Genomic DNA, 22,015 nt, shown 5'->3' with positions numbered 1-22,015 from the left:
AGGATTGTTTTGTAATTCCTTTGACATGGATTGCAATGCAAGACCTTTTAGTCTTTGAGTTCAATGCAACAAACAAGTCACAAGAATAAACCCGGCATGCATTTAAGACTTGTGCTCAATAAAATCTGCCATGTTTTTCCTCTGACCACTCCAGCTTGTGTCTATTCATTTTCTGTGTTTGATGCAGCTTGAAATCACAGTGAAACTATTCTAGCACATGAAAAGCTCAAGCAGCCACAACAGAAAACAGACAATTGCAGGATACAGAGCAACCTCTGATGTTAAAGTCAAGGTCCACAGATCTGCTGCTGGCTGCATTGAGGTCGGCTATTTTTGCCTGCATTATACACAAGATCAAATTTACATGCAAGTATGACATTTGAAAACACATTGATTGAAAATAAATGTTTCAGAATAAAATTGCACATTGAGTGAATCATGGTCATTTCATTCCAATAGACAAAAAGTAAAAACGTTAATATTAAGGATTAAAATAAAACATCCGAACACATTACAATCGTGTGGTAGAAAATTTGTTTAATGTTCATGAAAAAAAAATGAATTTGTGTATATATCTAACTTAATTGATTAATAAAATCTATTTATGACATTATTTTTGAAAGCATCACTTTACAGCATTTTGAAACTTTTCCTGAAACTTTTCTCTGTAGCTTTGCAGGGCGCTTTCTTCAAGTTTCTCGGAAAAGTTGCAGTTCTTCTCAATTTAGTCTGTATCAGTTTTTCTGTTTCTTCATGTAATGTGTGTGTGTGTGTGTGTGAATAAAAGAAAATTAAGCCTGTTTTTTTTTTCCTGCTGTGAAATATGACCTGTACTTGTTTTAGTAAGAATTACTTTTTGTTTGTGACCTTTTGCATCTTTCCTCTTCAGGTTTCTGTTCCCCAATCAGTATGTGCAGATATTAATTCTATTGTTTATTCATTCAGTTGTGTTTTACATATATCTTCAGGCAGCACACAAATCACATTAGGGAAGATGTGACCGGTTTTGTCTGGACACGAGGATATCATGTTTCGGAATATACAGTAAGTAAAGCACAGACCATGTTTATTTTAAATTCACAAAGATATTATATAAGGGATAATATACAGTCAGCTTATAATAACAGATTTTCTTTAACATGCTATTTGGGTGAATAAACAAATGGGTAGCCAATTATATCTAATTATAATAAAAACATGGCCAAACGATTTAGGTAAATGTATGATACAAACATTAGATCTTTTGTACACCATGCAGTGAGTCATTCAAACTTCTCCTTCCTCATGATTATAGTTATCTGAGTTGTTTACTTAGTTCCACTTGTAGACAGTTTGGTCATAAGTCATACGAGGATTATGAAACTACCTGTTGGCCTCATTTGGCTATTTTGATGACTGTTAGTTCATGTGGTTTCGTTTAAAAACACTTACGTCTTGTGTCATATGTCTTATTCAATAACAGTAATTTAGAGACAAAATGCACTTTCCTGGCTGTGTGCCGAGCTGCATTGCAGATTTTTGGATCTAGTCTCCTTCAGCTGAGAATGAAGGACAACCGGTTTATATGCAGTGAAACTGCAGTAGCCTATATGCATGATGTACAAACAGGAGATTCGAGGGAGGGAACCACACAGATGCTTGGAAAGCAGCACAAATAATGTTGTATGACTAACAATAGATTAGGAGTGAACAATAAGCCATGAGTTTGTTGAATTAACTGAATCATCCTGTCACAGCAAGCAGGGTTGCCAGGTCTGCTTGACAATAATAACCCAATTCCAAAAAAAAAAAAAAAAGAAGATTTTTCACATTATACATATAGACCTATAGATTTGTCTTGCCCTTACTAATGTATTAGCATAATAAAATAAACAAAAAAACGAGTCTGATCATCATTATAGCCAGGATAATATATCTACAAAGCATGGTACCTAAATTCGTTTAAACTGAAACAGGGGTTGCTTGAGAAAAGTATACATTACATGCTTGAAAAATTCTTGCATTAAACATAAGTTGTAACTTTACTCACTAATGAAAGTGAATGGGAAATGAAATGACAAAATAGCACCTTAAAACCAACCATCTGAACGCTGTGTATGAGCAAAATTGTTATTTCTTAAAAGTTTTTCCCTCTGTCCACATCCATTCAAATAACATACATGCAATGAATCACAACTCACTACTGTTTAACAATGCCATTCATTTTAAAACAACGGCAGAAGGAAAGGTTTCCTGTAATACAGACAAAATTTCTGTTTATTAATCATATAAAGATATCACATGACTTCAGAAGTCATACGTTATGGTGCTTTTTTTGTCATTTCAAAGCTTGACGGGTTCAGTCTCCATTCACTTTCATTAGGCTATATCTATAAAGAGTGAATGGTATTTTTGTGTTCCATCGAAGAAAAAAAAAGTCCTACAGGTCTGAAAAGTTGTGAGAAAATGCATACAGAATTTTTTCTTTATTTTTTCTTTTATTTTATTTTAGACAAACTATATCCTTTAAAGGGATATCTCACTCAAAAATAAAAAATCTGTCATTAATTACATTTCGTCTTCGGGGGCCATTGACAGCAACTAATGTGTGTTGACGTGAATAAACACCAAAATTCAATCTGATCATCATATGAAGCGATCGTGTCTCTTTAGAAAATGTGGACTTAACTATTCAATTCATATGGATTAGTTTTACAATCTCTTTATGATTTTTTTAAAAGCGTCAAAGTGGTAGTTGAGTAGCTGTCAATGGAGGAACAGAAAGCTCTCAGATTTCATAAAAAATGTCTTAATTTGTGTTTTGAAGATGAACGAAATACTTATGGGTTTTGAACTACATGAGGGTGAGTAATTAATGACGTAATTTTCATGTTTTTTTGGGGGTGAACTGTCCCTTTAAGGATTCCCCAATTCGACGTGTCTTGGCAACCCGACGACCCTCCTCTCCACTGGATGCCGCTGCAGGCCAAGAAAGAGACCCCTCCCATTGACTTTTCGAAACCTGCCTAAAGGGTGTGTTTTTAGGGCTGTACGTATATTTGTTCTGCATCACGCACTGCAGACATGGGAAAAGGACTCGATGTGTGTGAGAAATGATCAGTTGAATCGCTAAAGGACATTGAATAAGTTCTTTAAGGCGCGCTGAAATGCCCGCGTGACGCTATAGCACGAACACAGAGACGTCATTCGTAGTTAAAAGACTTTTCTTGTCGTCCGTGATCGGGACAGGACAGCAGGTTGAGATGTTATCAGAAGAGCAAACGAGCAACATGAAGAAAACGTGACTGGAGCCTTTGGACTGTATCGATGAGGAGTGTTGTGGAGTTGTCATTGAGTGTCCTTTTTCACACAGTGTTTGTGAGGGGGTGATGATGGTGATGATGATGTTGGAGGACGAACATCATTTCTACCTTTTAGAGTAATGCTTTGAGGGAATCTTCTCTATTTATCTGAGGATATATACCCGCTTGTTTCCTAGTTTATATGCTGGTATATAGCCTACACACACACACACACACACGTCTGTATTTCCTGGTTTTCTCTTCACCTGGAAAGGGTGTTTTAAGTGCTTTTTTCCAAGAGTCCAGGAAGTAGGAAACCAAAGCCTTTAAGATTTAAGTCAATCCGAAGTCAGAAAATGATCCAGGAACTATCTAGTAGGTTAAAAAGGAACTTCGCCATAGAGCTAGTTAAAGCATCGACAGACCTGGTCAGATAATATCGTGTTATTCGTGTATCTGGAGGAGCGTGATTCCTCTCATCTTCTGAAACGCACAACTATCATGGAGATGAAGATGTTCATCGTTGTCTTGGGGCTCCTGGTGGGCAGTTTGATGCCCATCGGAGGGGCCGCCAGCTCTCCAGACACGGGCACCGGTCACGGGATATCCCACACGGGAGATCACGGGCCCCCGAATCACGGAGGCGAGGGAAATCACTCCAGTTACATCAAGAAGCCCTTCCCGGTTCTGGCTTTTGATTATGAACACGTCCGGCTGCCCTTTGAGATCTCATTATGGGTGCTACTGGCTTCCTTGATGAAATTGGGTGAGTATGTTTATATTTTTTTAATATTTGTGCATATGTCTGTTATATATATATATATATATATATATATATATATATATATATATATATATATATATATATGACCTATGACCTGTGACCTGTGTGGTGACCTATAGCCTTATATGTGGTGACCTCATCAGCCTGGAGATACCCCTTAAAGGGATAGTTCACCCAGAAATTAAAATGCTGTCATTAATTACTCACACTCATGCCGTTCCAAACCTGTAACACTTTCGTTCATCTTCGTAAGACAAATAAAGATCTTTTTGATGTAATCTGAGAGCTTTCTGTCCCTCCATTGACAGTCTACGCAACTACCACTTTCAAGCCCCAGAAAGGTATTAAAGTAATCCATGCGACTCCAGTGGTTTAACCTTGATTTTATGAAGCGATGTTTTTTGCACACTTTTTTTTTATCTCTTATTTACTAAATATTAATCTCCCAACAAGCATTCACCAGACTTTCACGACTTATGTGTTGACGCGAGAGCAGATGTTGTTACTTGAACAGTGTGAGATTAATGTTTTGTAAATAAAGTGGTAAATTATGTGGGTTTTTTTTTTGCGTAAAACATTTCATAGGATTAAACCACTGGAGTCTAGGGATATGATGGTGATGAAATGTTTTACCTGTTAATCGACGTGTGACAACGCCTGTAATACCTGTGTCACCGTCGGTTGGGGATGTTGGAGTTTTTTTCCAATTTTTCCACCTCGCTTTTAAATGTCTTGCGGTGTATGTCCACTGGCTTTGAATTAGTGTTTTAAATGACCCTCTGCCCAGAGGGAGTTTCTTCTCTGTTCTCACGCTACTCTGTTTACCAGTGTAAATATACCTTTTCCACACTGTGACCAAGTTGCACACTCAAGAAATCTCTACACACACCCCACTTTGTGTGCACAGTAATCAGAACAGTGTTTCTCTCATGCTGCCAGCATAAAGTCTGGTCCAGATTGCAGTTTATCCTGAAAACAACTGTCCACTTGGACAGGAAGATTGGCATGTAAAGTGACCAGTGGTACTCTGTGTGTTCCTGGGCAGTTTTGCAGCATCAGCTTTTGTCTGTATGATTTATGTATGTATGCATCAGACTGTCTGTTGGCGTGCCGTCTGAGACTAGAACACCGGTGGTGACCTGAGATTCTTACATGCCTGCCATTAGATGATACCAATGGAAGCTTGTTTCCACCACAGAATAAAAAAAGAAAAAATAATTGTGACTTTTTATCTCATAATTGACTTTTTTCATCAGAATTGTGTGATATAATCTCACAATTGTGTGATATAAACTATTGCAATATAAAGTCAGAATTGCGAGATAAAGTTAGTTACTATTACTTTTTTTTATTTTTGTCTCTGACCCAAGTGTACGCACTGCACTGGTGCTGCTTGATTAGCTGTGGGTTAAATATGTGGTTTATTAAATAATGTTTTACTTCCTGAGTGAGTTATTATGGGTGGGGAAACGAGTTGTGCATAAGGTGCCGATTGTTGTCCAAGGTTTGAGTGTAAATGGAGAATGATGATGTTTTGGGGAAATGCAGCAGGCGTATGATGCGCGAAGAGGGAAGATGAGGTCAGGTATGTGCAAACGCTGAGTTTCAGGCTTCTTCCTGTTTCAGAAGAGCGTGTGTGTGGGCGAGAGGTTGTTTGCCATGACAGTTTCAGCTTCCTGATCCTGAATGCCACTCTCCTAGCAGGAGTCGAAGCGGTCTGCTCTTCACTGTTCAGTGTTGTTTTAGTGACATCTTTGTGAGGCGTCTTGAGCTGCACGATACATTTAGAATCACCTTTTTTTTAAAAAAATTTTTTATAGAGATCACGATTTTCCCATGATTCCGAACAGACAAACAAAATTACAAGTGATTTACTAGAGGTTCTGACAAAATTTTAAATGCTTCAGTCAATTTAAAAATGTTTCATTAATTTAAATGAATAATATTTTTAAAAATAAATCGGTTTGGATGTATGAATCAATGACTCACTCATATACTTGTTTCATTGCTGGACGAGTCAACCAAGCACATGTCAATCATAAATTAATCCAGAAGACTCAACTATAGCATGAGTTCTGAAGTCATATAGGTTTATGTGAGGAAGAGACACACTTATAAATTTTTTCGCTCATAATATTTTTAGTGGCTACATTTTCACCGGATGTTAGAGCAAATTTAACTTTTATTTATTTATTTGTTTTGAAGGGATACTCCACCCAAAAATGAAAATTCTGTCATCATTTACTTACCCTCAAGTTGTTCCAAACCTTTATGAGTTTCTTTCTTCTGCTGAACACAAAGGAAGATATTTTGAAGAACGATCGGAACCACACAGTTGTTTGACACCATTGACTTCCATAGTAGAAAAAAAAAATACTATGGAAGTCAATGGTGCCAAAGTCCAATCATTCTTCAAAATATCTTACTTTGTGTTCAGTAGAAGAAAGAAACTCATACAGGTTTGGAACAACTTGAGGGTGAGTAAATGATGACAGAATTTCAATTTTGGGTGGAGTATCCCTTTAAGAATCTCAGATCTTTTCTGTGTAACAGTTCATAGTGAACACATCTGTCAATAATAAATTAGTCAGAAGATTCAAGCATATTATATTGTATATTCTTCAGAAGTCATGCTATAGGTTTATGTGAGGAAGAGAAATTTAAGTCATTATTCACTGATATGGTTAAGCAATTTAAGGTGAAATTTTCACCGACTGTTAGAGCCAATTAAACTTTATTTATTTAATCCTTCCCCAGATATGTTCAGTTCAACAGTTCATAGTGAGCACATCTGTCAATCATAAATTAGTCCAGAAGACTCATGCACTACATTAAATAGTATAATGTTAGTCTAATAAAGTCAAATACATATGTGAAGAAGAGAAATATTTGTAATTTAAGATTTTTACTTGTGTCCTGGCTACATGGCTACATTTTTATTGGGTGTTAGAGCAAATTTATTTATGTATTTTTTTTTTAGACTTGATTGGCCTTAACCCTTTGGTTTTTCTCTTGACTTTCTCGGTCAGTCGGGCTGTATTTGGTCTGGCTCCTCTCCTCTGCTTGTCGGCTGTGGCTTTTGTCATTTCTAGTGTTTACATCACAGTCCATCTGTCCGAATGCACTTGCGCCTCTGCAAGGGTTAACATTAATGTTTCAGAGTCTGTTACTTCATTATTAATAAATGCTCATCATGGGGAGTGAGTGCCAGGTCTCACGGCTTGAAGACGGCGAGTAGTAGTGAATACAGATTGGACTGATTTATAGCTCACGCTCAGGGCTAATTGGCACGGCTGAAACTGAAAGCAAACCGATATAAAGGTGGAGTTTAGATTAATTAATCAGAACAATTTAAGTGAGCTTCTATTCCGCAGGGTTTGAATGCGTTAATTGCTCTGGTGTTGGTTGTGTTGATGTTTAGCAAAGAAGGAATTCAAGTTGCAGTCTTTCAGGAGACCATGTTAAATAGGGCTTGGGCGCCGCGTTGCATTGTGGGACGTGGCGGCCATGTTGACAGCTTTGCGAATGTAAACATACAGCAAGTCGAACGAGGAGAAGCAGCAGAGTTGGGAGAAAGAAAAGAAAAAAGATGTTAAAATCCCTAAAAGGATGTGGAATTTACCGGGGGATACGTTAAATAGGGAAACCAGGGACCGGTATGTTTACATTCGCGAAGCTGTCAACACGGCGGCCACGTCCCAGAATGCAACGCGGCGCCCAAGCCCTATTCTTTATCTACAATGACTGGAAAAGCAGCCATTTCTGCAGAATTTGTTTGTCATTTTGTTGAAATTTAGTTAAATTGTTTACAGCCACTCGTGGTTATCTGATAGTTGGTCCATTGTTAGTTCTGTTTCCCCATTTGCATTCTTTCATCGATTCTTACATGCTACCTCTAAAGTGATCTGAACTGTGACCTCAGGCTGTGAAACTGGTTTGGGCTGTGGTGTAGTGTCTGCTTAGATTAGTCTTTTCACCAGACCATTTTCACCCACTGTTAACTCTCGTTAGTTTGATCCACTGATTAGGGCTCAGAGGATAGAGATCCGGTCTGACCAGTGGGATTACAATAGAGCCGCTGTTTAGATTAAAACGAACCCTGAGCTCATTTGAATAAGTGTGAAGTTGAACTCTGCCACCCAAACTCTGGTGTGTGGATCAAACAAGTGGACCGAGAGTCCGAGACCGCTGAAAAGATGGGTCTTGGTCCGCTTCCAAGTTTCGTCGTAAAAATGACAGTGTGAGTGCTAGGTGAACCAGGACTAAATGCTTTTTCTTTTTTCGGACCAAAAGAACCAAGAGTGTGAACACGCTCTAGGAAATCTCAGACCTCAACAACTAAAGCATCTGTTGATTGAATGTTCCCTCTGACTGTTTGGTTTTGGCAGGGACTTATTAATCATTAATTGGTATTCTGTGTTTGATCTTATCAGCATTAAAGGCAACCAATTATGTGAACCTTGTTTGACTTTTGCCTTTGACACTGCTCTTATACCATGGTAATTTTTTTATGTAACCTACATTGTAAGTACTATAGATGTCAAGGTGAGGAAATTTTTCCACCGGTATATAGACTTGCAACAACACCAGTTATTAACGATAACGGTAATCGCTTTTGAATGCATGCTCGCTTCACTTTCGAATTCGTCATCACCAGGAATACTGTGTAACACTATCGCAGCAAGCCGAATCTTGATCGTTCGGCTCCATGTTGTATCAAAATGCCTTAGCATTATTTGATCCATGCTTTTTCAAAAGTATTTTGTCCATTCCACATTTTGCTCTTTTCACAGCATACCTAGGGCGTTTACAAATACAGCAATTCTTTTTTTTTTTACATTAAAGTAAAATTTTATATATAAAAGTTTGGGTTCAGCAATGACTCATTGATCAAAAGTGACAGTAAAGACATTTATAATGGACAAAAGATTTCTATTAGAGATTTCTTATGCGGTTCTTTTGAACTTTGTTCATCAGTGAATCCTGAAAAAAAAAGTTTTCAAACATTAATAATAATAATAAATGTTTCTTGAGCAGCAAATCATCATATTAGAATGATTTGTAAAGGTTCATGAAGAGTAATGATGCTGAAAATACAGCGTTGATCACATGAATATTCACATAGAAATCAGTTCTTTTAATATCAATGTTACTGTTTTTGACTTTTTTTTTTTTGATCAGAAAAATTAAGCCTTGGTGAGCATAATCAAAAACATTACAAATATTACAGACACCTAACTTTTGTGTGTATGCTATTTTTATGCTCCTTTTTTATTTTGATTTGGTTGAATGATTACCGGTAGGTATTTTTCCACTGCTTGTTTCTCTCTCGGTAATGGTTTTTGTCAGCGATTAATAACATGCAGATAGTCACCTGGCAGCCAATCCCAGTCCCTCACTGAGATGATGCTGGTTTTTCCCTAGACAGGCTGTTCACTTGTGACCAGGATCAATATGACTCATTGGCGCAGCAGTTACAAGCACCTTTACTGACCCTGTAATCAGAGGAGCGTAACGCACAACAGAGTCTTCTCATTTGCATTTCTTGTCCGTTTACCCCTTCGATTTACATGTCAGATGTTTGTTTAGCATGTTCCATCTGCCAAGCCAGAAATTTGACTGACTGCTCCAACATCTAAGGCTTAATGCGATGAACAAAACGTATGCTTGTTTGGTTCCAAATTACATTTACATTTGGCAGACGCTTTTATCCAAAGCGACTTGCATTGCATTTCAAGGTAAACCGATATATAGTTCGTTTTGATGTTTGGAATCCAGATGCATGCAGTTCTTTGCTACTCTCATGTGCATGTAAATGATAAAACAAAATGTCTACATGTTGGCACATTTCTACCATTGCACAATGCGTAGATATCGTCCCAGCCCGAGACTCTAGAGGAGTCCTTGCGCAGGTAGAAGAGCTCTGACATGCTCAGTATATCCCTGGGGGTTTGATGTCCCTAGTCTTCTGCCAGCCTGCTCCCATTATAACATTCCCCACAGGCAGCCATGTGTTTGCCTGGCGACGAGAACGGCCTGCAGACTTCACTGTGCCCTTGAGAGCATTCTGGGTAAATCTCCTGCAGCGATACACACTAACCAGGCCGAAGACAGAGATTGGCTTTAATAGGACAGTCATGTAGATAGAGTCTTGAACTCTTCAATTGAAAAAGTAATCAAAAAGTTTTGGTTGGTGAAAATGGCACCATAAAAGTTGTACTCCAACCGAAATCAAACACACCTGAACAAGTTAATCAAGGTCTTCAGGATCTGGAAGTTACAGGCAGGAGTGAAACTCTTCAGGACAGTGGACCTCGAGGGCCAGAGTTGAGTTTCACTGAAATCAAGGGATTTTTATTTGCTGTGCCACATTTGAATTCCCGCTGGAAATTGATTGGATCTATAAAAGTAGGCATGCGTTGTCAAAGCTCGCTGCAGAATGACGGTTGGAGGTGATTTCAAACTTACGTCATCAGAGAGAAGGAAGGCCATTTTCAGATTTTGATGAAAGATTATGACAATTTTTTTCTTCTTCTGTGGATAAACATGCGTGGTTGAATTGTTTACAAGACTAGTAATGTGCTAACAAAGTAAAGGGGGGGAATTTTGACTTAACGCCAACTTTTAATGGGGAAAAAAGTTTTTTAAAAAATGCACACAATTGAAAATATTAATTTACCGTAATGCAAAAAATCTCATTATTCACCGATGTGATAAAGAAAAAAATTACAATTGTAAAATATTTTCAAATTAAAGTATTTTTCAAGATTTGTTGTACATTCTTTTTTATTTAGGCATATTTAAATAAAAAATATTGACTTGAAGTAAAAAAAAAAATCATCATTAAGAATAATGCAAAATACACACATGCATAGATAGATAGTAAAATATTTATAAAGTAAAATATTCTGAAGCAATCCAGTAGTTAATTCACATGGAAATGTCACAATGAAAAAAAAAAAAAAATCTAAGTGGTCTGTAAAATAGGCTTTACTTAGTTTATACATCAATTCATTTCTCTTTTTTTTTCCTTTTCTTTTGGTTTTCATGAGAAACACTCATCAATGCATTCATTTATGTATTGAGTGCTGGTGTTTTAATTGCTTAAACACAAAACCTTGAGTGTTTTTACCTTGGTTAGGGGGTTTAGTGTCATGCAAACAATTAACCACAGTAAAGAAATATGGGATTCCAGCAGAGACCACACACACACACACACACACACACAACCTCTAATGCCTCTGTCAGGCTAAAGCAAGACTGGCCGACCCACCTGATCAGATTGGTGGGGAAGAATAGCCTGTTGATGCTGTTCTACAGGTCTGAACAAACAACACCCCAGATGACACGCATCTGAAAGCCATGCTTTTTAGTATGTAAAGTAATCCTGCCCACTTATAGCTGCAAACATATGCGGTCATACATGAAACATGATACGGCAAATCTTCCCAGCTGACACTTTTCTACCGCCACAGGGTATAGATCATCATGCTTGGCTCTCGCCTGACGGGAACTTTAACATTCTGCACATGTCCATCTCCAGTGGCTTGCAGAGGCAGTCATGATGACTTTGCTGCTTGTAATTAAGGGCTGTCAGGACCATTCTCTCTAATGCCGGCAATTTATTGCAGTCTAATGTTCCCTAAAGGGCTTTGTAAGTGGCATGAAAATGCTTATAAAATCACACATTTAAATGTGCAGTGCACTGTAACATTATAACATCTTGTACAGTAGATTATCATGCAAATACACAAGCACAAGAATGCAAATGCTGCTTATTTTTTAACACTTTCACATACTTTACGTAAGGAATAATTGATGCCGGTCCATTGAATTATTAGAAAATAATGTACACCCGAGGTGGTAATGCAGCCACAACGCGAAACAGATTGGCCGTTCTGAATTCTATACTGATGCAACTTATGTGATTTTTTTTCTTTTTTTTTCTCAACAATCCATTTTTTGACCCGTGCGACTTATTTTCCGGAAAATACGGTTCTCGTCACTCACTGTATTTTGGGTATGAAAGATTTGGCTCCTTAACCCTTTGATGCGCAAGCTATGGATACCCCTTCTAATGCGCAACATGGGTCTAAAAAGACCCGTATTCATTTCCTATGTTATTTCAGTGATGGCTGAATGTTTCTTTGCTGAATCTTTAAAATATATGTATTGTATCATTTGTTATTCCAGGTATTGATTAAATATCTTGTTTTTGATTTCCACAAATCATTATGTTTATGTTTCCTTTCTTACTTTATAAACAAACACAGTTTTTGTATTTCTACATCAATTTTACATACACGGGTCTAAAAAGACCCGTATTCATTTCCTATGTTATTTCAATCATGGCTGAGTGTTTCTTTGCTGAATCTTTAAAATATATGTATTTTATCATTTGTTATTCTAGGTATTCATTAAATATCTTTGTTTTTGATTTCCACAAATCATTATGTTTATGTTTTCTTTCTTACTTTATAAACAAACACAGTTTTTGTATTTCTACATCAATTTTACATACACGGGTTTAAAATGACCGTATTCATTTCCTATGTTATTTCAGGTGGCTTTGACAGTTACAGATTTTAAAATCAAAAGGCGGGGAAAAAAGGACCCTAAACTCTTAACACATCGAACCATTTCAGCATAATGGCTTATTCAAGACTATACGGTTCTTAATAGAACTTTTAGGCCTATTACATGTAAATAAGCTTTAAAGGGGCATTTGGCAACTATTTCAACTTAATAAAACCGTTTAGAAATCATTTGGATGGTTTAATAACCTGTTCTGGTGAAAATGGTGACTTTCTCTGCTCCCCCTAACGTTCCTAGGCGGAAAACCAACCTTGCAACATGGGGACTAACGTCCCAGTAAGTTGGAAACAGGAAGTCTTGTGAGAAGCGAGAACGAGTGAGAAACACAAAATGCTTTATGGCAATTCGACATAAACACGCACGCCGCCCTCAATGTGTATGATGTATTACCCACCTCGGTATAGCTCCACACGATAAAGTTGGCCGGCTCCGATAATAACAAATGCACGTGAGCAGCGGTAGAAAGGGGGAGGAGGGGCCGCAAGTGAGTTTTTTTTTACAACATTGTTGTGAAATATACGTCCCACAGCTGTAGGGGGAGCTCGTTGAGAAAACATGCGACAACAAAAGTGAAAATCAGCGAAGAAATAGCTAGAGTTGCTGAGTTCCCCTTTAAAAACCCATCTTTTTTTAGTGTAGCTAACATTAGCTAGCTAGAATAGAATATGTCGACAGCTAGCTAGCTAATAGTATTGGATATGTTTCTCTTTCTCACAAGTAATTTCTCACTAGGATTTCATGGTCAAGTAACCATAGCCTAATATTCAAATATTATGTCCAGTTATCTTTTACAAAATATCAAATATTTTCTGTGGTTAAAATAAAATAAGACTTGCATCAAATATACAAAAGCAGCAGTGTTGAGTTGTGAAATGTGTGGCAGGTGAATAGTATTATGTAATAATACTATAGTAATAGTATTTATGCAGTAAATATGTGCCTACTTGCAAATATGTGCAAATATCAAAGGTTTCTATATGGGTAATTTTTGACCCATGTTTGTAAAATGTATGTAGAAATACAAAAACTCTGTTTGTATATAAAGTAAGAAAGAAAACATAAATATCAATATTTAATGAATATCTGGAATAACAAATGATAAAATGCATATATTTTAAAGATTCAGCAAAGAAACACTCAGCCATGACTGAAATAACATAGGAAATGAATACGGGTCATTTTAGACCCATGTTGCGCATTAGAAGGGTTGTGATACAAAAACTATTTTTATTCAAAAAGTAAGAAAGTAAAAATAAAAATAAGGATTTGTGATGATCAAAAACAAGTTAATTGAGGAATACCTGGAATACTGAATGATGAAATTAATTTCTTGCAAAGATATAGAAAATTAAAACTCAGTCGGGTCTATTTAGACCCATGTTGTGCATCAAAGGGTTAAAGGGATAGTTCACTTTGAAATTAATTGTTGGTATGTTTTAGCTTACCTCAAGGGCATCCAAGATGTAGGTGTCTTTGTTTCCGCAGTAGTTTCAATTTTGATATTTTTAGGTCAAACCATTCTTGTCTGTCAGTCATATAATGCAGGTCTATGGTCACCACCTCAAAGAGCACGCACAGAGAAGTCCAAATTAAACATGATTTAATGACTCGTAAATGTAAGTACACATTGATGGCCTAAGACACGAAACGAGCGGTTTGTGTGAGAAAACGAACAGTATTTATATCGTTTTTACCTCTTGTAACCACAGCCACGTCCAAGTGATCTGAGGGCGCGGGCGCTTCGGTCTTTTCCGGAAAGCACCGGAAGTGATCTCTCGCGCGTGTACAAGAGGTAAAAACCACATTTTCTCGTATTTGAGGCGTGGTTTACGAATGCCCAGAGCCGTTTATTGGGTGCTACGAATGTCTATCAAATGCGCCTGTACGTAGCTCATAGCCAATCGTTTCAATTATACCAGATGACGCATGCAGAGCGACAGAAATTAGACGATGGGTCAGAGATTTATGTGTACACGATGGCGTATGTATCTAAGTCTGCATGGAAAGGTAACTTCGCGTCTGCTGCCATGTTGGATCCATAGTTATAAACAAACCGCTTCGGTGTGTCGCATAGACGTCGCCATCGTCTTGCTGCTCCCTCCCCGTTCTGTGATTGGTTCCCAAGATGAGGTGAAAATCTGGTCCATGGTATCCAGACTACCAGCAGCGTGAATAAAATCGCGCTGCGCAAAGGCAGTATGGGGAAACCCAGGCAAGCAATTAACTAGAAAGATGTGCAAAAAAGCAAGAACATGTAAAGTCAATGAGTTATTTAGATCACAGCTTGAATGCAGCGAGTGGAGCGATGAGATGTTGACATTTGTTATGTGCGAAAGACCTGTTTTAATTGGATGTGCTCAGTGTGTGTGGTAACATGTTTACACTATCAGGCCTCACACTGTTTTGTCGTCTCTCGACACGTGCCAGCATGCCTATCAGCCTCAAGACGCGTGGCACGCTGGCATCAGGCGATGGGCTCTGAATAATTCAGTCTCCCGGGGGCTCATTGTTGGGTGTTTGAGGGGCCGCACAACGGGCCCGGTGCCAGCGTGAAGGTTAAATGACCGAGTCGTAATAGCTGAGGGATTCTGGCTCCTCTATTTTGAGTCTTTTTATGTAGCACTGATCTAGGGATAGGCCCGATGAGCACAACCGTATCACAGTACGAGTAATTTTTTATCACGGTAACAGTATCACAATATAGATTTTTTATTTGTTTATTTGTTTGTTTGAATGTTTTTGTCTTGATGATTCAGTAAAACAAGCTGAATTAATAAAATTATGCATTTATTTATTTGATGATCCAGTGAAACGAAACTGTAGTGATTTGTAGTATTTTTTTAAAAAATTATTATTATATTTTAAATTTGATAATTTGATAAAACCAAGGAAGTTATTTCATTTTTTTTAATTTTTTTTATACTGTTTAGTTTAGTTTTTATTTATTTATGTTAATTATTGATTTAAATTGTGATAATCTAGTGTGGTTGTGTTTAGTTTTTATTTGTTTGTTTATTTATTATTTTTTGATAATCCAATGAAACTAAAATTAATTAATTTATTATCTTTTTTTGTTGATAATCCATATATCAAAATATTTTATTTTATTATTTTTATTTTATATTAATATAAAAGAAAATTATATTACACAGAATGTAACAAACACTGGGTTTGAACTACTTTTAACTTGATAATATGATACGTGTCTCATTGCGTAGTAAAAGTATCAGGCTGCTTTTGAATGATTGTCAGTGGAGAAGCAGACTCGTTTCCTCCATTAGCTTCTGGATCTTGTTAATCAGCTAAACAAGGTTTGAGCTGGAGAAATGGATCTTCCTATAATGAATTTTCTCTTCCATTACTCCTCCTTTCAGGCTTGAGGAGGTTTTAATTCAGCTTGTCTCCGGGGTCTTTTATCTGCTGACTGTGTCGTGTCACACAGAGCTGCGTAGGGGGTTACGTAGACAATTTTAATGACTTACTTCAGTTGAAATGAAGATGATGTCAGTCTTTAAATAAACCTCTAATTCATTACTGTTCCATAGGCCGATTTAGGCCCGGTTTCACAGACAGGGCTTAGATTAAGCCAGGATTAGGCCTTAGTTCAATTAGGAGCTTTAAGAAGCATATATAAACGTGAAAAAAAAAAAAAAACATTTCTGGTGTGAATCTAGAGACAAAACAATGGCAGTAACATATTTAACATATTTGACTTATAACATACATAAGATGAAAGTTGCTTTCGGTTGCATTTTAGTCTGGGCTAAACTGAAACCTTGTCTGTGAAACCAGGGGTTATCATTGTAACATGTTTGACCACCAATGGACCGGTCAGATTGATTGAACTGTGTTTATCAGTCACGAGATGATTGCAGATTTGTGTGGGTTTTTCAGAGAGGACGTGTATGTGTCCTTTAACTATTTCCTCGTCAATCTTGTTCTCACTGGTATGCTGTGTTACTTTCCATGAGTTAAGCCCTGTGCTTGTCTCCTGAAAACATTCAGCTGTCAAAGCGGTGCGTCACAAATGCGCTCGAAATATCTGAAGCCAGCTGCAACAAACCCCTTTAGTTAAGAAAAACTTTAGTGAATAAACCCTCACTGTTAAAACTAAAGCTTACGACAAACCAAAGCTGATAGACTACAAGTCAATCATTTGTTTGAGTGTTTTCGGCTCTCAAGAGAATAGTTTGACTGGCATTATGTTCTTTGTGACCCTTTCATGACGCTCTGACGCTCTTGACATTGTTCTGCAACTCTGAGGTTCACATGTCAGCAAAGCAACAGCAGGATCACAGTTTTCACACTGCAGTGCAACAGAGCGGCTTCACACTTAACATAAAGGGATTTCCTTTATAGCCATGAATAAGCTATTAAAAATGATAACAAACTTGACTGTCATAAAATCTCATTTAGATGAGGAGAGGAGGAATTCGTATCCGAATGCTAATTAATGTTCATAGATCGTAAGCCAGACAGTGAAGTCAGACTATAACCTGCAAAAATCATCAGATTTACTGAACATAATGTGTTTGTGTGTCTCACTTCCACCAGTTCAGTTCACAAAATCGTGTTTCTAAACTGTATACATTTAAATACTTAAACATGCATAAAAATTAGAATCAACTATATATTGTATTATATTACATTATACTACATTATTATACATTACATTACATTACATTACAGACGCACTGAAATTTCGGCTACCGAAAATGTATAGGAAAAAAAACAACTTTGTTTCAGCCATTCAATGTCCATTACTCATTAGTTAGTTAGACAAAAACGAACTTTAGAGAGGAGCATTTTAATAAATAAATGCACTAAATTACATATTCAATATATTTTTACTTAACTGGTCTTTAATTAATGAATGTTCAATAAATCTTTCATGAAAACAGTTTTAATTACAGCAACCATTTAAATGTTTATATTTGAACAGCGAAATGAAAAGCATACTTGTATCATTTAAAACTGCCCTATGTGCAATTTAAATGACTTTTAGTGTTGATTAAATTAGATTAATTTATTATTAAATAAACTTTATTTGTTGCAGTTTTCAGCTAAATGAAAACATTCCTTTTGGTTTCAGTAAAAATGTATTTTGGATGCATCACTGATTATTGTTTTAATTAGCTTCTGTCTTCATCCATCCTTGTTTTTCTTCCTCTTTTAGGGTTCCACCTGATCCCTAGTTTGCCCTCTATCGTCCCGGAGAGCTGTCTGCTGATCGTGGTGGGTCTGCTGGTCGGTGGTCTTATGAAGGTGGTCGGCGAGGTTCCTCCGGCGCTGGAATCCAATATATTCTTCCTCTACCTGCTGCCTCCCATCATCCTCGATGCGGGATATTTCCTGCCCATACGACCCTTCACTGAGAACCTGGGCACCATTCTCATGTTTGCGGTGGTGGGGACCCTCTGGAATGCGTTTTTCGTGGGTGGTCTGCTGTACGGCGTGTGCCAGCTGGAGGGCGCTGAGCTGGAGCGTGTGGACCTCCTGTCGTGTCTGCTGTTCGGGACCATCATCTCAGCCGTAGACCCTGTAGCCGTGCTGGCTGTGTTTGAGGAGATCCACATTAATGAGCTGCTCCACATCCTGGTGTTCGGAGAGTCTTTACTTAATGATGCCGTCACTGTGGTGAGTACATTGAACTTACAAAAACAAAACAAGAAATTGTGTGTGTGTCTGTCTGTCTGTGTCTGTCTGTGTGTGTCTGTGTCTGTGTGTCTGTCTGTGTCTGTCTGTCTCTGTCTGTGTCTGTGTCTGTGTGTGTCTGTGTCTGTGTGTCTGTGTGTGTCTGTGTGTATCTGTCTGTTTGTGTCTGTGTGTGTCTGTGTGTATCTGTCTGTTTGTGTCTGTGTGTGTCTGTGTCTGTGTGTGTCTGTGTGTGTCTGTGTGTGTCTGTGTGTGTCTGTCTGTGTCTGTCTGTGTCTGTCTGTGTCTGTCTGTGTCTGTCTGTCTCTGTCTGTGTCTGTGTCTGTGTCTGTGTGTGTCTGTGTCTGTGTCTGTGTGTGTCTGTGTGTGTCTGTGTGTGTCTGTGTGTGTCTGTGTGTGTGTCTGTGTGTGTCTGTGTGTGTGTGTCTGTGTGTGTCTGTGTGTGTGTGTGTGTGTCTGTGTGTGTCTGTGTGTGTCTGTGTCTGTCTGTGTCTGTCTGTGTCTGTCTGTGTCTGTCTGTGTCTGTCTGTGTCTGTCTGTCTCTGTCTGTGTCTGTCTGTGTCTGTGTGTGTCTGTGTGTGTCTGTGTGTGTCTGTGTGTGTCTGTGTGTGTGTCTGTGTGTGTGTGTCTGTGTGTGTCTGTGTGTGTGTGTGTGTGTCTGTCTCTGTCTGTGTGTGTGTCTGTCTCTGTGTGTGTGTGTCTGTCTGTGTCTGTCTGTGTCTGTCTGTGTCTGTCTGTGTCTGTCTGTGTCTGTCTGTCTGTGTCTGTGTGTGTCTGTGTGTGTCTGTGTGTGTCTGTGTGTGTCTGTGTGTGTCTGTGTGTGTCTGTGTGTCTGTCTGTGTCTGTCTGTGTCTGTCTGTGTCTGTCTGTGTCTGTCTGTGTCTGTCTGTGTCTGTCTGTGTGTGTCTGTGTGTGTCTGTGTGTGTGTCTGTGTGTGTCTGTGTGTGTGTGTCTGTGTGTGTCTGTGTGTGTGTGTGTGTGTCTGTCTCTGTCTGTGTGTGTGTCTGTCTCTGTGTGTGTGTGTGTGTGTCTGTGTGTGTGTCTGTCTGTGTCTGTCTGTGTCTGTCTGTGTCTGTCTGTGTCTGTCTGTGTCTGTCTGTGTCTGTCTGTCTCTGTCTGTGTCTGTGTCTGTGTGTGTCTGTGTGTGTCTGTGTGTGTCTGTGTGTGTGTGTCTGTGTGTGTCTGTGTGTGTGTGTGTGTGTCTGTCTCTGTCTGTGTGTGTGTCTGTCTCTGTGTGTGTGTGTGTGTCTGTCTGTGTCTGTGTGTGTGTCTGTGTGTGTGTCAGTCTCTGTGTGTGTGTGTGTGTGTGTGTGTCTGTCTCTGTCTGTGTGTGTGTCTGTGTGTGTCTGTGTCTGTGTCTGTCTCTGTCTGTGTCTGTCTCTGTGTGTGTGTGTGTCTGTGTGTGTCTGTGTCTGTGTGTGTCTGTGTCTGTGTGTGTGTGTGTCTGTCTGTGTGTGTGTCTGTGTGTGTGTCTGTGTGTGTGTCTGTGTGTGTGTCTGTGTGTGTGTCTGTGTGTGTCTGTGTCTGTGTCTGTGTCTGTGTGTGTGTGTCTGTGTGTGTGTCTGTCTGTCTGTGTCTGTGTGTGTGTCTGTGTGTGTGTCTGTGTGTGTGTGTCTGTGTGTGTGTGTGTGTGTGTGTGTGTGTGTGTGTGTGTGTGTGTGTGTGTGTGTGTGTGTGTGTGTGTGTGTGTGTGTGTGTGTGTGTGTGTCTGTGTGTGTGTCTGTGTGTGTGTCTGTGTGTGTCTGTCTGTGTGTGTGTCTGTCTCTGTGTGTGTGTGTGTGTCTGTCTGTGTCTGTGTGTGTGTCTGTGTGTGTCTGTGTGTGTGTCTGTGTGTGTGTCAGTCTCTGTCTGTGTCTGTGTGTGTGTCTGTGTCTGTGTCTGTCTCTGTGTGTGTGTCTGTGTGTGTCTGTGTGTGTCTGTGTCTGTCTGTGTGTGTCTGTCTGTGTCTGTGTGTCTGTGTCTGTGTGTGTCTGTCTGTGTCTGTGTGTGTGTCTGTGTGTGTGTCTGTGTGTGTGTCTGTGTGTGTCTGTGTCTGTGTGTGTGTCTGTGTCTGTGTGTGTCTGTGTGTGTCTGTGTCTGTGTGTGTGTGTGTCTGTGTGTGTGTGTGTCTGTGTGTGTGTGTCTGTGTGTGTGTGTCTGTGTGTGTGTCTGTGTGTGTGTGTCTGTGTGTGTCTGTGTGTATCTGTCTGTTTGTGTCTGTGTGTGTCTGTGTGTATCTGTCTGTTTGTGTCTGTGTGTGTCTGTGTCTGTGTGTGTCTGTGTGTGTCTGTGTGTGTCTGTGTGTGTCTGTGTGTGTCTGTCTGTGTCTGTCTGTGTCTGTCTGTGTCTGTCTGTGTCTGTCTGTCTCTGTCTGTGTCTGTGTCTGTGTCTGTGTGTGTCTGTGTGTGTCTGTGTGTGTCTGTGTGTGTGTCTGTGTGTGTCTGTGTGTGTGTGTCTGTGTGTGTCTGTGTGTGTGTGTGTGTGTCTGTGTGTGTCTGTGTGTGTCTGTGTCTGTCTGTGTCTGTCTGTGTCTGTCTGTGTCTGTCTGTGTCTGTCTGTGTCTGTCTGTCTCTGTCTGTGTCTGTCTGTGTCTGTGTGTGTCTGTGTGTGTCTGTGTGTGTCTGTGTGTGTCTGTGTGTGTCTGTGTGTGTGTCTGTGTGTGTGTGTCTGTGTGTGTCTGTGTGTGTGTGTGTGTGTCTGTCTCTGTCTGTGTGTGTGTCTGTCTCTGTGTGTGTGTGTCTGTCTGTGTCTGTCTGTGTCTGTCTGTGTCTGTCTGTGTCTGTCTGTCTGTGTCTGTGTGTGTCTGTGTGTGTCTGTGTGTGTCTGTGTGTGTCTGTGTGTGTCTGTGTGTGTCTGTGTGTCTGTCTGTGTCTGTCTGTGTCTGTCTGTGTCTGTCTGTGTCTGTCTGTGTCTGTCTGTGTCTGTCTGTGTGTGTCTGTGTGTGTCTGTGTGTGTGTCTGTGTGTGTCTGTGTGTGTGTGTCTGTGTGTGTCTGTGTGTGTGTGTGTGTGTCTGTCTCTGTCTGTGTGTGTGTCTGTCTCTGTGTGTGTGTGTGTGTGTCTGTGTGTGTGTCTGTCTGTGTCTGTCTGTGTCTGTCTGTGTCTGTCTGTGTCTGTCTGTGTCTGTCTGTGTCTGTCTGTGTCTGTCTGTCTCTGTCTGTGTCTGTGTCTGTGTGTGTCTGTGTGTGTCTGTGTGTGTCTGTGTGTGTGTGTCTGTGTGTGTCTGTGTGTGTGTGTGTGTGTCTGTCTCTGTCTGTGTGTGTGTCTGTCTCTGTGTGTGTGTGTGTGTCTGTCTGTGTCTGTGTGTGTGTCTGTGTGTGTGTCAGTCTCTGTGTGTGTGTGTGTGTGTGTGTGTCTGTCTCTGTCTGTGTGTGTGTCTGTGTGTGTCTGTGTCTGTGTCTGTCTCTGTCTGTGTCTGTCTCTGTGTGTGTGTGTGTGTCTGTGTGTGTCTGTGTCTGTGTGTGTCTGTGTCTGTGTGTGTGTGTGTCTGTCTGTGTGTGTGTCTGTGTGTGTGTCTGTGTGTGTGTCTGTGTGTGTGTCTGTGTGTGTGTCTGTGTGTGTCTGTGTCTGTGTCTGTGTCTGTGTGTGTGTGTCTGTGTGTGTGTCTGTCTGTCTGTGTCTGTGTGTGTGTCTGTGTGTGTGTCTGTGTGTGTGTGTCTGTCTGTGTCTGTGTGTGTGTGTGTGTGTGTGTGTGTGTGTGTGTGTGTGTGTGTGTGTGTGTGT

At 39.5% G+C, this 22,015-nt stretch overlaps 1 protein-coding gene across 1 annotated transcript in view; it reads left to right on the top strand.

Moving 5' to 3' along the window:
• The first annotated feature begins 3,053 nt into the window (after window positions 1-3,053).
• slc9a1a (solute carrier family 9 member A1a) overlaps window positions 3,054-22,015 on the top strand; it is a 43,050-nt gene continuing 24,088 nt past the window's right edge. Inside the window, exons 1-2 of the mRNA XM_056233956.1 lie at window positions 3,054-4,047; window positions 17,837-18,297. Coding sequence (XP_056089931.1) covers window positions 3,783-4,047; window positions 17,837-18,297 — 726 coding nt within the window. The 5' untranslated portion in view covers window positions 3,054-3,782. The remainder of the gene's footprint in view (window positions 4,048-17,836; window positions 18,298-22,015) is intronic.

Source organism: Rhinichthys klamathensis, unplaced genomic scaffold (genome assembly GCF_029890125.1).
Source record: "Rhinichthys klamathensis goyatoka isolate OS25496 unplaced genomic scaffold, OSU_Roscu_1.1 h1tg000385l_1, whole genome shotgun sequence".
Taxonomy (NCBI): Eukaryota; Metazoa; Chordata; class Actinopteri; order Cypriniformes; family Leuciscidae; genus Rhinichthys; species Rhinichthys klamathensis.
This window is presented reverse-complemented; position numbering and strand designations above follow the sequence as displayed.